The 13,652-nt window shown below is 43.1% G+C and overlaps 1 protein-coding gene across 9 annotated transcripts in view; it reads left to right on the forward strand.

The window, feature by feature from the left end:
• The window catches only part of AMER3 (APC membrane recruitment protein 3), a 58,321-nt gene that overhangs the window by 9,284 nt on the left and 35,385 nt on the right, over positions 1-13,652 (forward strand). For 7 of the 9 annotated variants that reach the window (XR_013636357.1, XM_073360084.2, XM_073360085.2 and 4 more), the window contains one exon: positions 472-3,548. Coding sequence is in view for 8 of the 9 variants with exons in the window: in XM_073360084.2 (XP_073216185.1) it covers positions 493-3,531 (3,039 nt within the window). In the remaining variant the exon portion in view is untranslated. The remainder of the gene's footprint in view (positions 1-471; positions 3,549-13,652) is intronic. The other 2 variants (XM_073360096.2, XM_073360092.2) reach the window with 2 other exon arrangements.

Below are 13,652 nucleotides of genomic sequence, written 5' to 3' on the forward strand. Positions count from 1 at the left end.
TCCTGGTGTATCCACCGATCCTTTGTTCTCCAGTGCCACTTCCAATATTAGAATAGCATCTGTTCCCTTTGAGCTGCTCTAGCATGGCCTTGATCCTGTATCTGAGAGCTCAGCAGCTTGACAGTTTCAAAGGCAATCAGGCCAACTAGCCACCAACCTAGAGTGACCTGTTCTTCCTGCTGATTCCTTCAGACCTTTGCAAACCTTACAAGCAACACCCCGTGTTTCACTTGAACTCATTTTCAAGCAACACCATGAGTTATTGACTGAAATCTCTTGCAAGAAATACAATCAGTTCTAATATTACTGATTCCCCCCCCTCCATTTCTCTAGATGTTCTTCAAAATATACAAGTTCTAATGGGGTTCTAGCTGTTTGGGAAACATACCTCAAATCCATACGAGTCCTTGGTTAGTTGAAAGCACACTGCTAGCCAGATTTTAAGATTTCATTCTGCTGTTTCCTCTACAGAAACAAATGTGATGAAGCAGCATGGAGCTAAGGAGAGGAAAGACCTTCATAAAATCGAGTTTGCAGCCGACTTCTGAGAAAGCGCCATTGGTGGACGTGATTCCTACAGACAAGGATGATCTAGGAAAAGACAAAAGTGTAGCAGTCGAGGGGAGCAAAAGTGATGTGGTCCTACCGGCAAGATTGGCCACACACAAAAATGACCGATTTTCTAATACAACAGCAAGGAGCGGGGCTAGTGAAAACATCTTAGCACCATCTGGGTCTTCCTACAAACTGGTAAAAAAAAGTAAAACCCATGACTGTGTGATAGGGGTAGACAAAACAGAACGATGCAGCCACAGTGATAAAGCTTACAAAGAGGGCTTTTCAGCTCCAGAAAGAAGTAAAGGGCGACTCGTCAACAGCAGCAGCTTTTCCGGGGTGGGGAGTACCCTGAATTCTAGTGGTAAGAAAGAGTCCATGTTCAGCCCAAGCCAGTCCACTTGCAGCAGTCAGCAGATGATAGATTACAGAAACTTTGTGCCACAGATGCCTTTTGTACCAGCTGTAGCAAAAAGCATTCCCAGGAAGAGGATTTCCCTTAAGAGATCTACAAAAGGGCTCCGGGATATATTTCACATGAAAAAAAACAAACCAGAGAGCCTAACACTGCTAGCTGAGAAGGGCAAGAGGCTACCTTCTCCAGCGTGGAAGAGTGAGCTGTCAGGCAGGCTTGGGAAGTATCTTTTCAAACCCAGAGAAACCTTTGCAGCTGACTGTTTGGCACAAGACCTCTCTGACAGCGAAATGCAGTCTGATTCCTCCTATGACTACTGCAATGCTCTGTGTGAAGATGTCGCTTCTCTGAAGAGCTTTGACTCTCTCACTGGATGTGGGGAAATCTTTGCAGATGAGAGCTCTGCTCATTTGGAGCTGGAGAGCAGCAAAGAAGTGCTGGTGAGGCGATCCAAGCACAAAGAGAGCCCTGTCCTGGGGTCTTTTCAAGGGGGGGTGGAACAGCTGGCATCCCCTGCCCAAAATGAAGCAGCTGACTTTGTGAAATTTTGGGACAACATCAACAAGTCGGTGCGATTACATCAGAGCGCGTTATTTGATAGGAAGTTGTTGAAGATACCCAGTCCTGATTTGGAAAAGACTAAACATGAAGCTGCTGCTTCAGTGACTGACCTGCTGGTGTCACCTGATAAAGATCCTCACAGTTCCAAAGAAAGCTCCATAGATACAGGGACACCAAAAAGTGACCACCAAGAATCCACCTCCACCAGCGATGAAGGATACTATGATTCATTCTCTCCCGGGCAGGATGATGAAATGAAGGAGGCTCAGACTCCTGGGGTTCCAGGTAGATTTCCAAGAGACAGTTACAGTGGCGATGCCCTTTATGAACTATTCTATGATCCTAATGAAGCCAAAATAAGCCCAGTCCTAGACGATGAGCTGTGTATGTCAGAAAGCATTTCAGAACAGGCCATTGAAATCCCTTTGTCAATTTACAGCTTTCACGTGGGAGCGGAGGAGAATATGGCTTCACAGCCAGCTGTTGACATCATTAGCCAAGGGTTTCTTCACAGCACATGGAAAGGTAAGGAATGCTTGTTAAAGCTCTGTGATACTGAACTTTCACTGACCATGGGGATAATAAACTGGCTGCGAAAAAACCCAGGGTTGGTTTCCCCCACAGACCCGATTAGGAGTCCCGAATCACAGCTGGAAAAAAGTGGTGATCCATTGGTCTCCTGTAGTCCCAGTCCATGCCGGAGTGAGCACATAGCAGCTGAGGAGGAAAAACAAACCAAGGGAGAAACTGATATTTCTAATCCAAATTCTTCTTTGGCTGATAACAATGACATGTCCGAGACGTGTTTAGGGGGCGTGGCTGAAAAAGACCAAAAGGAAGTTTCTTGGCCTCATACAGCTAATGGGCATTCTCAGGTAAGGGAGGAAAACTGCCCTGAGGACTCGTGTACTGAATCTGGGCTTCAGGAAGCCAACAGCACATCAGGTAATGTGCCAAGATCACAAGCTATTGGAGACACTGTAGGGACCGGTTTGTCTGAAAAAGAGAAGATGCCAGTTTCAGGAGAATGCAAGGAACCTGGAGATAAAGCCCCATTAATGGGTGACCTGAGCATGGAGCCTGCTTGCCAGAGCTCTCAAAATCCTTCGCTAAATGATAGCCAGGAAGTGGAATCCTGTTATTCTTATATGACTGCAGCAACTTCCCCAGTAGATTCCCTAGAGACAGCAGTTGGCAATAAAACAATATATCATTCTTTGTCTATTTCCTGCGACAAGCCAATGCAGCCTCTTACTCTGAGACACTTTCAAAACTACATCAGCCCCACACAAAGGGAAAGTGACACTACTATAGTGCAGCTTCTGGAACGTTGTGTCACTCAAGTTGCATCCTTAAAAATCAGCTATGAAAACAAACATCTAGAAGACAAATGCATCGGGAATGAAATGAACAACATAATTTGTAAGATGTCTCAATACAAAAACAAAATATTGTTGCAAAATGAATGCAACTGTATCACCCAGAGTTTAGAATATCCTGGTCTCCCTCACACAAACCAAGATAATTATGAGGCAAGCCTCAAAGCCAGTAATCCATATCAGTTGAAACAAAATAAGGAACTAATTTGCTCTAAAGATCAGAAACACAGAACAAATATCCTAGATCATATAAGTCAGGTCACCGGGAATAAGATAAATTTTGAATATGCCCATCTAAATAATCAAGCCCTCTCTTACATAAAAGACTTCAGACTTGAACCCAGTCCAAGTGACTCTAACAGTATGACACCCCTTACTAGGCCAACATTTTTACCTCTCTTCAACTCCGTTTGCTCGGCTGTACCCAGTGATTTTTCCCAAAACTGCACAAACAGTTCACTGGACAAACCATTGCAAAGTAATGAATCTAAGCAGTGCAGCACAATCTCATGCAGTTACACAGAGGGATACTACCAAGGTCTATTTGAAGGGGCCACTCTTCCTAGTACCCCAGAGGTGACAACCACAGAAAGAGCAGGGACTGGCAAGAACCATCAATGACACACCACTGTAACAAGGTAAGTTCTTGCAGAGAAGATTGAAATAAAATGTGAAAATATGAAGTGTTAGCCATTCCCTTTAAACAGAATTAAAGCCCATTACACCTGGTTCTACTGAGTACTTTGTGCTCCTCGCAGTTTGACCAGGTTCTTAACATCTACTTTATAGAGATAGTCAAAATAAGGAAAAAGAGTTAAAATTGCACAAACTCCCAAAGCTGAGGGCCATATATTGCCTTACCTAAGAGTCAAGTTCATGGACATGAATGAGAGCTCCATGCAAAGGTGAAGGAGAAACTGGGTCTGATTCTTCATTCAGTTAAACCACATTCACTCTCATGTAACTCCATCAAAATCAATAGTGCCTAATTGTAGAGCATTATTCTACACATGTACATTGGGTTGTTAAAACAGTGTAATATATGGTACTAGTGAGTAGTTCACAGGGATTGTTGCACATATTTACCTAGCAATTTTCCAGAAGGTACGGAAAATTCAGGAACATTCCTGATCACAACTGCAGAAACTGACATATCTGATACTGGATGTCAAAACATGGCGGCCATATAGTAAGTGTACAGAAAACTGCATTCATCGCATAATGCTAGATTTTACAAAAGTTCCCTCCAATATTGACAATACAGCTTTATTTGCAGATTCCCCTCCACTACAGAGCATCACTACAAGAAGTTAAAGTAGTCTGGATATCTTGCTTGCACATGGAACATTAATTGCATTTTCTGAGTTCTAACATTTTTAACTCTAATGTCCTTGAAAAGTAACATGGCCTCAAACCACAGATTATTTATCATGTTGAGAACAGCAGGGCTTAGGGGTCAGATGAGAAAGGGGCCCCATTGCGGTAGGTGCTGTACCAACAGGAGAAACTGTCCCTGTCTCGAAGAACTTACAGTGTCCAGCAACCTGAACTCCTCAGCAGTGACAATTTGAGAGTTTATTCCTTATTTTTTTAAATAACCATAAAATGGGACTGGGGAGGGAAAGAAGTTTTGGAGAGGGATTGCCTTCTTCAGGTCTGTAAAGGGGGACCTCACTAAATGTGCATCTCTTAAGATCCTTAGGAGGGAACCTTCTTCTAGGGACCCAAGGAGGTGTGCGTCAGAGGAGGCTCTGCCTGGCACTGACCTTCTGAAGAGCTTTGTGATGCTTGTTGGGACTGCACAATTTATGCCTTGTAATACCCCTTTACAAGGTTTTATGCTTGGGGGGTCTCCTGGGAGCCATCAGAGCTTGTGCAGTGTGTGCAAGAGGGCTGCAGAGAGAAGAAAGGGTCAGGGGAAGGAGCAAAGGAGAAGCTCAGTGCTTCAGAAGAAGGAACTGAAGAACCCTAGCACTTCTTTGGCTTCTGCAGCAGGCAAGGGTTCTGTAGCTCACAGCAGCAGGAGTCCCCTCTGCTTAACCCCAGGTGGTTTGTCAAGTAGAGAAGGCAAGGAAGGGAGAGTGCTCTTCCATGTACGAGTCCTAGGCTTGTAGAGTTCCTGCCCCTCCCAACCCTTTGGAAGCTCAGTCGCACCTTGCTACCCTTTTGACAAGCATCCCAACAGTAGCCAGAGGGTAGCACATTTTGAAAGCTCTCAGAAAAGAAAAGGGCCAAAGACTTCCTCCCCTTCCCCATACAGTAAAAACCTAGGTCTCCAGCAGTCATTTGATGTACTCTGCGACTATAATTGCTAGTTAATAACTTCTGAAATATACTTTATTTTACAAAATTTTGGTGATGGGCACTAGATCTTAATCAAGTAAGGTAAGGTGCTTTTTAACTCCTGCTGCTTTACATTTTTTTTTGTCAAATGGTTTTAGAAAAAGGTGGTTGTGGTACTTTTTTGAGCAGCTCTATTTTCAGAGTGCCATAATTCAGGAAATCCCTTTCTCCAATGATTTTTACATTTTGTAGAAAATTTTTACCTCAGGCCCAGGGCTAAAACTGCTGATTTTGAGGCCAATGTGACTGTGGATTCTGAAGGGGGGCCAAAATCAGTTATGTAAAGCATCCTAACTATGGACCTACCATCGTCACTCCAATAACCAAAAAGAAAAAAATAATCTTGTATCGATTGGCCCAGCTCATCATCAGCGAAGTGTTCTGCTCTCTGCTATTGTACTTGTAATGACAACCCAAGATGGCTTCTTTTTCCACTATAATTCCCATAATTTCAGTTTGCACCTAGCCATGAAAGAACAGACTGTAGCTCTTGGAACTAGCTGCTGCTGTGAGATTCATAATTAAAAATTCATAATAAAAAAAGGAAGGATTAGCAGTCAGAGTTGCAACAGATAAGTCCCCAATGCTGGCCATATCTACCTAGCATTAGATCAGTGGACCAATATTTACGTTTGCTTGCTGTTTCTACTTTATAGTTGAAATTCACTCGTAAGGCTCTGCTATGCAGATCCATTAGTTCTCAAGCTTGGACAGTTTGAAGAAATTCTATTTCTGATGCAGGAAACAATCACTGTCTGCTAGAAAGGGAGGGCAGAATTGTAGCTGATGTAACTGTCAGAAGTGGTAATATCCTGTATTGAAACACGATATGAGATATACTGCAAGTAGACATTACTGGTCTCAGGGCATTTTCTACTGCATCATATCAAATGGCAGCTGCTATATGCCACCACTTGTCAGTGTGGATACTTGCAGCATTAGGGATATAATAGAGTTCATATGCCATAGCCCATGCCCCAAAGAGGTGGTAATATTTGCTCTTTGCAAAAGGGATATGCTAGTTTGTGACAGAAGATTTGTCTAACAAACGAATAGCATACACATTTAACCAATTTAAAATGTAGATGGAATTTGCATATTTGTGGGTTGTGTGATCAAACACATAATTTCAGGGAATCATTTTGCTACAGCCTCCTTCATGGTTATTACACTCTTACTGAAAATGAATTTACACAATTATTAAAATGGTATTTAGCATGGATGTTAGAAATAACGGTGGTGGTAGCTATTAACTGTGTATCATGGAGTTTTCCTTTCTGGACTCATCTTCCCTGGTTGTTCTAGATCCCACATTAACAGATGGCTTGTGGGTTCATTTTGGATTTTAATATTTTGGAAGATGACTGAAGATCTCTACCATATTGATGAAGGTGGGAGTGGGAGAAGGGCAGAAAATAAATGCTACAGAGAAATACAACAATAAGAAAATATGCCTGCTCTGGGCAGGACTGCTTAAACCTAGAGAGTTTACGCATGACAAAAGCTCTAAGGCTGCGATAATCTCACTATTCTAAAATGTCATGCTTGGGAAAGGCACTGCAATGACAGTCCTAGAGATTGAAGTCCTTCGTATAGCCACCGAACAAACGCTGCACTGGCAGCATCAGTGCAGGCTTCCTACCGATAATCTTCCACCCTGACCTGCATGCAACCTTCATGCATCCACCAAGCATGGAGATGTTCAAACCTGGTGATGATGGTACTTGAGATCTTCAGCTACATGCACCCCACCTGCACATGTTCCAGTTTCCCCAATGACGAATGACCCTTTGCTCCTCCCTCTCTCCAAACTGGCACATGCTTTCTCCTCAGCCAGGTGAGACCAAATACACTGCTAGCTCTCTTCCTGAATTCTCTACCAACACAGGACCTCCCTGTACCAGCAGCTCTCCTTCTCACCCTCACCTCCCAGCCACTGAAGCCTGATGACTTTGGCAATGAGCATGACAACTGGGAGAAACCGCTCCAGAGCCTCTTCATTCTCCCCCTCAATTCATGGTGTGAATTTGCAAATCCCATTTGTAAGTTACACATCAGTGGAACACGACCAGTAAGTCCTAGCACAATAGATCTGCACCTAAAGCAGGAAGGGAGTGGTTTAACATCCTTGTTTTGAGATGTAGAACATGGGTGTGCACCAGTGGAAGTTACAAGTAAGAAATACTCGGCAAGAGATTGACAAAAGTATTAAACAGTTTATGGGTCAGTGAATAGACACAACCTTACATGGCACTCTAAATTTGGGTTCTGAGGGGTCATGAGAGCAGGCAGGTTCCAGACATTTGGGCCTTCCTCTGAGAACACCCTGGCACTGAAGGTTCTGAAGCAGCAATCCCTCAGTTTGAACAGGAGGAGCTGCTGGGATGGCATTCTCCTGGAGGGGAGTTGTCAGGGTTCCCTCCCCACACTGAACTCTGAGGTACAGATGTGGGGACCAGCATAAAAGACCCCCTAAGCTTATTTCTACCAGCTTCCCTAAGGCACAAATCCTTTCCTTGTCCTTGGACGGTACTGCTGCCACCACCAAGTGATTTAGCCAAAGATTCAGGAAAAGGGCCACTTGGAGTCCCTGTTTCCCCAAAATATTTCCCCAAGTCCCTTCACCCCCTTTCCTGGGGAGGCTTGAGAAGAATATACTAACCAATAGATTAACAAAGCGAGCACAGACCAAACCCTCGGGCTTTTAGGACACTAAAAATCTATCAGGTTCTTAAAAGAAGAACTTTATTATCAAGAAAAAAGTAAAAGAATCACATCTGCAAAATCAGGATGGAAGGTAACTTTACAGGGTAATAAAAATTTAAAACACAGAGGACTCTCCTCTGGACTCAACTTCACAGTTACAAAAACCAGGAATAAAACTACCTCTTAGCATAGGGAAAATTCACAAGCTAAAACAAAAGATAATCTAACGCATTTCCTTGCCTTTACTTACAATTTCTGTAAATTGAGATGTATCATTTCAGGTATCTCTTTAGGAGCTGGTTTACCTGCTTGGTCTCTCTGTGTGTCCTGAGAGGAAACAAAAAGAGAGCACAAGCAAAACCTTCCCTTCTCCCCAGATTTGAAAGCATCTTCTTTCCCTATTGGTCCTTCTGGTCAGGTGCCAACTAGGTTAATTGAACTGATTAACCCCTTACAGGTAAGTGATTCTGTATCTCTGTCCAGGAGGAATTTTCGGTTACTGTATACATAAAGGTTGTTACCCTTCCCTTTATATTTATGACAGGAGACCACACCCCAGGAATTGACAGCAAGAGCAGATTATGCCACCATGACTGGACACAAGTAGAGAGAGGTCAGCTCTCAGATTACTGGGCCCACATTTCTTTTGGGATTCATAGATCTTAACATATATTTGGAACTGCCCTCTTAAATGAAGAGGTAGATAGGGCAGAGTACCAAGCACTTGTAAGTGCTCATAATAGCTCATCTCATTCAAATGCTAAGCCCTTGCATCATATATCGGCTGATACGTTTGGGTGCCTTTCAAGGATATCATAGAGTACATTACAATAATCTAGTTTTAGGATTAGAAAGGAAGAGATGATTGCAACAAAGTCCATATCAAAGAGGAATGGCCATGCATCTTGGCCAAGTATATATATATATAAATAAATAAAATAAAAGACGACGGTCCAGCGCAAGCCATAGCGGTCATCTAGCAAGCAAGAAGAAGCAATGGGTATAATATGACCCAGATACAGCAAAGTGATATTGTAAAGGTCAGATATACATCTCCAATAGAAGGCATATTCATGGCTAACTCTAGTGTTTTCCCTTACCGATCATCTTCACTTCCATCCTCTCTACCTTAAACTAGGCAGTTGGCTCCCCTGAATACACCCTTGTATCCTTAAGGCACAGGAAAAGCAGAGATGCAATATTTGGGTTTGACAGAGAGGAGATGTAGATTTGAGTCTCATCTAGATATTGGCAACACGGTGGGCTAAAATATACCATTATAATCCCTAGTGGCTGTAGCTACATATTTAACAGGTGGAAAGAAAAAGATGGAACCCTGAGGAAATGCACCTGAGAGCCCTTGAGCAGGGAAAGAGTGTAGTTACACCTTCAAAGGCCTTCCCCTCCACTTCCATATGATTCCACAGCTGAGTAAACTGAATCTTGTGGACAACAGCAGTATCCAACACAACTGAGAGATCTAACAAAATCAGTATGGCTATGTTAGCCATGTCCTTTACCAGTAGAGACGGGGAGAATGAATGCTAGAGATGAGCCCTACTCAAAGAGAATGCCATGGCAGCAATAGCTCCCTGCTTGAAATGACAATTCTTTTGCTTGAGAGCCCTCATTGATGGTAGCATAGAACAGGGAAACAGGTGATCTAAAATAATGGATCTGTGCTCCAATGTTGGCAAGAAGAATGTGCATTTCAACAGAAATGCCTCCTTTTCTGAGGCTTATGGATTTATAAATTGAGCTACCCAAACCTGTTTGCATGCAAGAAGCAGATTCTAAAAATCTCATCTGACAGAATAAGACACACCCCACTCCTGAGACAAAACGTGTCATCATCAGGTACAAATTTACTGCTAGAGACATATGGTACCATGTAACAAGAGAAAATGGAGAGTAAGGTGATGGGCCACTGCCTTTACTAGTGCATTTGAATGTTAGTCACCATGTGCCCAGGCACTAGAGCTAGATGCTAAATTAAACAATTTTCTTCTTCATTAAACATTATGGCTTCCGGACTTGGCTCTGTATCACTCTACTGTCTGCATCTGACTTTTCCACGGATCTTTACTGTGTGTAAAATCAGAGCTTCGTCAGAAAGGGGAAGAGAAGGATTTCACCAGCGTATTTACCAGGAAAGATTTTTAGACATACAGTTCTCAACAAAGATGCTCTCTCTCAGAGGACAGATGCTCTATAACAGTGTTAAATTTGTTTCATTTTGAAGCAGAAGAGATTGATTTGCCATTCTGCCCATGACTGCAGTAGCAGGGTTTCCATGGTTACAGTCTGATAGAGATTCTTTTTCTCCCTGGCAGCCGTAGAGGGCTAAATTATGATCTCAGCTGCACCAGTATAAATCTGAAGGCACTGGAATTACTCCAGATTTGCACTGACAGCAGAATTTAGCTTCTAGTGTTCTGCAGCCCTGTAATCAGGATTTTCACTGACGGGGAACCAGGTTCTGTATTCAGCAGGTGTGGCTAAGGCACAGCGCAAGCACAGCAAACCACTGTGTGTTACAAATGAGAAGTGCAGATGAGCCAAAACCCAAAATATAAAAACACATCAACTGCCTGTTCAATGGCTTAGCAGACCCTCCTGCCAGTTAACTGCAAAAATTCAGGTCTGGTTTTGGCTACCCAAATGAATTACCTCATAATATCTGCCTTGGATTGGACCAAATATTGTTTCATGGGAAAAAGAAGGGAGGGGAGTGTTCTTCAAACTACAGCAATTATTTTTAATACTGATGAAACATAGGAAGGCACAGAGGAAAAAAAAATCAATGTCAGTATCGAATCTATTGAGCAGACATTTTAACCAATACCAGTATATAAGAGGATTGAACAGAGCAGCTGGCTCATAGAGAGAGTAGAGCAGAAGGACTGGCTGAGGCATATTCTGTAGCTGTTTGATTTTGTAGTGACCAGCCAGCTAGTAGCAAACAAAGGAATTTTGTTGTTTTTTTCTTGGGAGGGCAGGCAAGGAGGAGAGTTTTCAGTCTCTCTTTTAGAGTAACAGCCGTGTTGGTCAGTTTCTCTGTATTCATCTGTAAAGTCCCTACCCCGCCTCTATTTTTAAGTTCCTTTTAAAAGCCCACTTCCATTGTGCTCTCTATATAAATTTTTGTTGATTTGTACCAAACTTTCCATTTGGAGGTACTCCCCTTTCCTGACCTTTGTCTGCTTGTCTGTGCGGTCATCCTTAGACTGTGCGCTCCTCGTGGCAGGGGCTTACGTTTCAACATAACTGCACCTGTATTTTCCTGCAGTCCTCCCTTGAAGACACCCACCTAAGGTTTCTGGCTCCCAGCCATCACCACTTCTGGGCAGATACCTGCATCTTTCGCTCTCCTGACCGGGTTTTTTTTTAAGGCTCCACAACTCCCTGCCTTACGTTATGGTATCCCCAGCAAGCCCTTCTGCCTTAAGGCTAGCACCTATGCTTTGCTTTCTCTCGGAGGGCAGTGAACAGTTGCAAGTGACCATACAGCTCTATCTAAGCAAGCTCCTTTATTCTTAAGGAAAAAAAAACCAGAAAACATGTTAATAACCAATTACGGTTCCTATACACATACTAAGAGCTTAGCAGGAGTCACCCATCAGTCTTATGGGGTCCTAGTAGGCCAAAAATCTTTCTAAGGGTTATCCGTTTGTTGGATCAGAGAGAAGGCCCCAAGTCAGTTTAAAGACAAACTTTTTACATCAAAAGCCCTTTCTTTGTCTGTTGGTTGCTGGAAAAAACAATCAGAACCAGTATATGCAAGCCTTCCCAGGGAGAGGTACATCCCTGGAGAAGTTTATTATTTAAGCGCTTCACCTTAATCACCCCCTACTGTTTTTAATTCCTGGAGGAGCTGTGGCAACCTTCCCCCTCTCCCCCTACGAGTTACACATAATCCCTGGCTCACAGTGGTACATAGGCGTTCATACACTTAATACAAAATGGTCTTCATAGATATTTCATGGGGTTGTAATGTGTGTGACGGGCCACACCTTGTTGTGTATTTGGCATAGAAGAGGCACAGATGTACGCTGTTCAGTGCGGATACCAGATTAGCGATTAGCAGAATGCTAATGCAATACAATACAGAATACCTCACAAATTAATTAGACTGGTGGTGGTGTTTCAGAGAGATCACTTGCACAGCAGTGCTAGGTGACATTGGAGAATACTGTTTTCACATTTTTCTTGTGTGGCAGGGGGAACCCACCAAGCCCCCATAAAGACAACATTTTAAATAAAACCAAAACCCCTAGGCCTGCTTCAAAGGTTTAGTACTGCTCACTGAGAAGCCTCCTCTATTCACTGTTCCTCCCCACCCCTGAGGGTCTCACTAACCTGCAATTGAAGCTTGGATAGAGCATACCGGTGCTATCTTTTCCTGGGCCAGCATGGCTAAAAATAGCAGCGTAGTTGCAGCAGTGCAGGCTTCGGCGTAGGCTGTAGAAGCAGGACATAGACCCTGGTATGTAGTTGTGTTCCTGAACCCTGTGCTGCCGCATCAATACTGCTAATTTTAGCCATGCGAGCCCAAGTACATCTACCCGAGCTGCAATCACGCCTCAGATCTCAGTATAGATCTACTTTGAATCACTATTCTAGTCTCTGCTGGTTTTCTTTAGCCGAGTTTGAGGGTCTCCTGATGCAATTTGGGGAGCACAAGTTTTGTCACGACATTCCTCATTTTCATTGTTTGGTTATTTCCTTTAAAAGCAGGTCACCTCTGGTTGAGAGCTAGAAAAAGGGGAGATCGTGTGGGAGTAGACAACATAGCAAAAGTAGTACTTCTGTCTGCAATGGGAAAGTTTTGCTAGCAGGTAGCAGAATACTTCAGTGGGTAACTTTCTTCCTGAACATGTAGCTATTTTATTCTAGAAGTTTCAGTAAAACGTAAGTCAGGATGTATCTGAAATGGTAGGTATCATAACTAGAGCGATGAGGCATTGTTGTAATCATGAGTCAGTGATGGCCAGTTGTAGCACAGGAAGCATGCATAATTAACTGTACTTAAAAAGAAAAGGAGTACTTGTGGCACCTTAGAGACTAACCAATTTATTTGAGCATAAGCTTTCATTTCTCACGAAAGCTTATGCTCAAATAAATTGGTTAGTCTCTAAGGTGCCACAAGTACTCCTTTTCTTTTTGCGAATACAGACTAACACGGCTGTTACTCTGATAACTGTACTTAATGTTCCTATCTAAAGGGAGCACCCAAAATTGAGCACGATTCTCCATCACCTTTATTAAGAAACAATTCTAGTCAATCCCTTTAGCGGCCACTTACGAAAGGTTTCAGTGTGTATATATAGCTATGACTTGGCAAGTCTCTCTCTACTCTGTTCCAAATCAAGGCATGTGTGTCTCATTTAGTAACATCTGTGGCTGTGGAGGCAGGTTCTAAGTCCTTTATCTTATACCAGCGCTTGGACTCTGATGCTGACAGTATGGGGAGTGGATAGTCCCTTTACTGCATGAGGCATTAAAGCACGGCTCTTCTGTCCCTCTGTGAGCTCTTTGGATGAGGGTTAAAAATGTCATGGCAATGTTACTGAATGTGACAGGAGACAGTGGTGGCTGTTGCCTAAATTAAATAGTGGGTCTTCAGGTAACAAAGGGCCTTTTCCCCATAACCTCTTCCCCTCTCTTGAAGGCTGATTGATATTTTCAAAGGA

This window comes from Lepidochelys kempii, chromosome 9, assembly GCF_965140285.1.
Source record: "Lepidochelys kempii isolate rLepKem1 chromosome 9, rLepKem1.hap1, whole genome shotgun sequence".
Taxonomy (NCBI): domain Eukaryota; kingdom Metazoa; phylum Chordata; order Testudines; family Cheloniidae; genus Lepidochelys; species Lepidochelys kempii.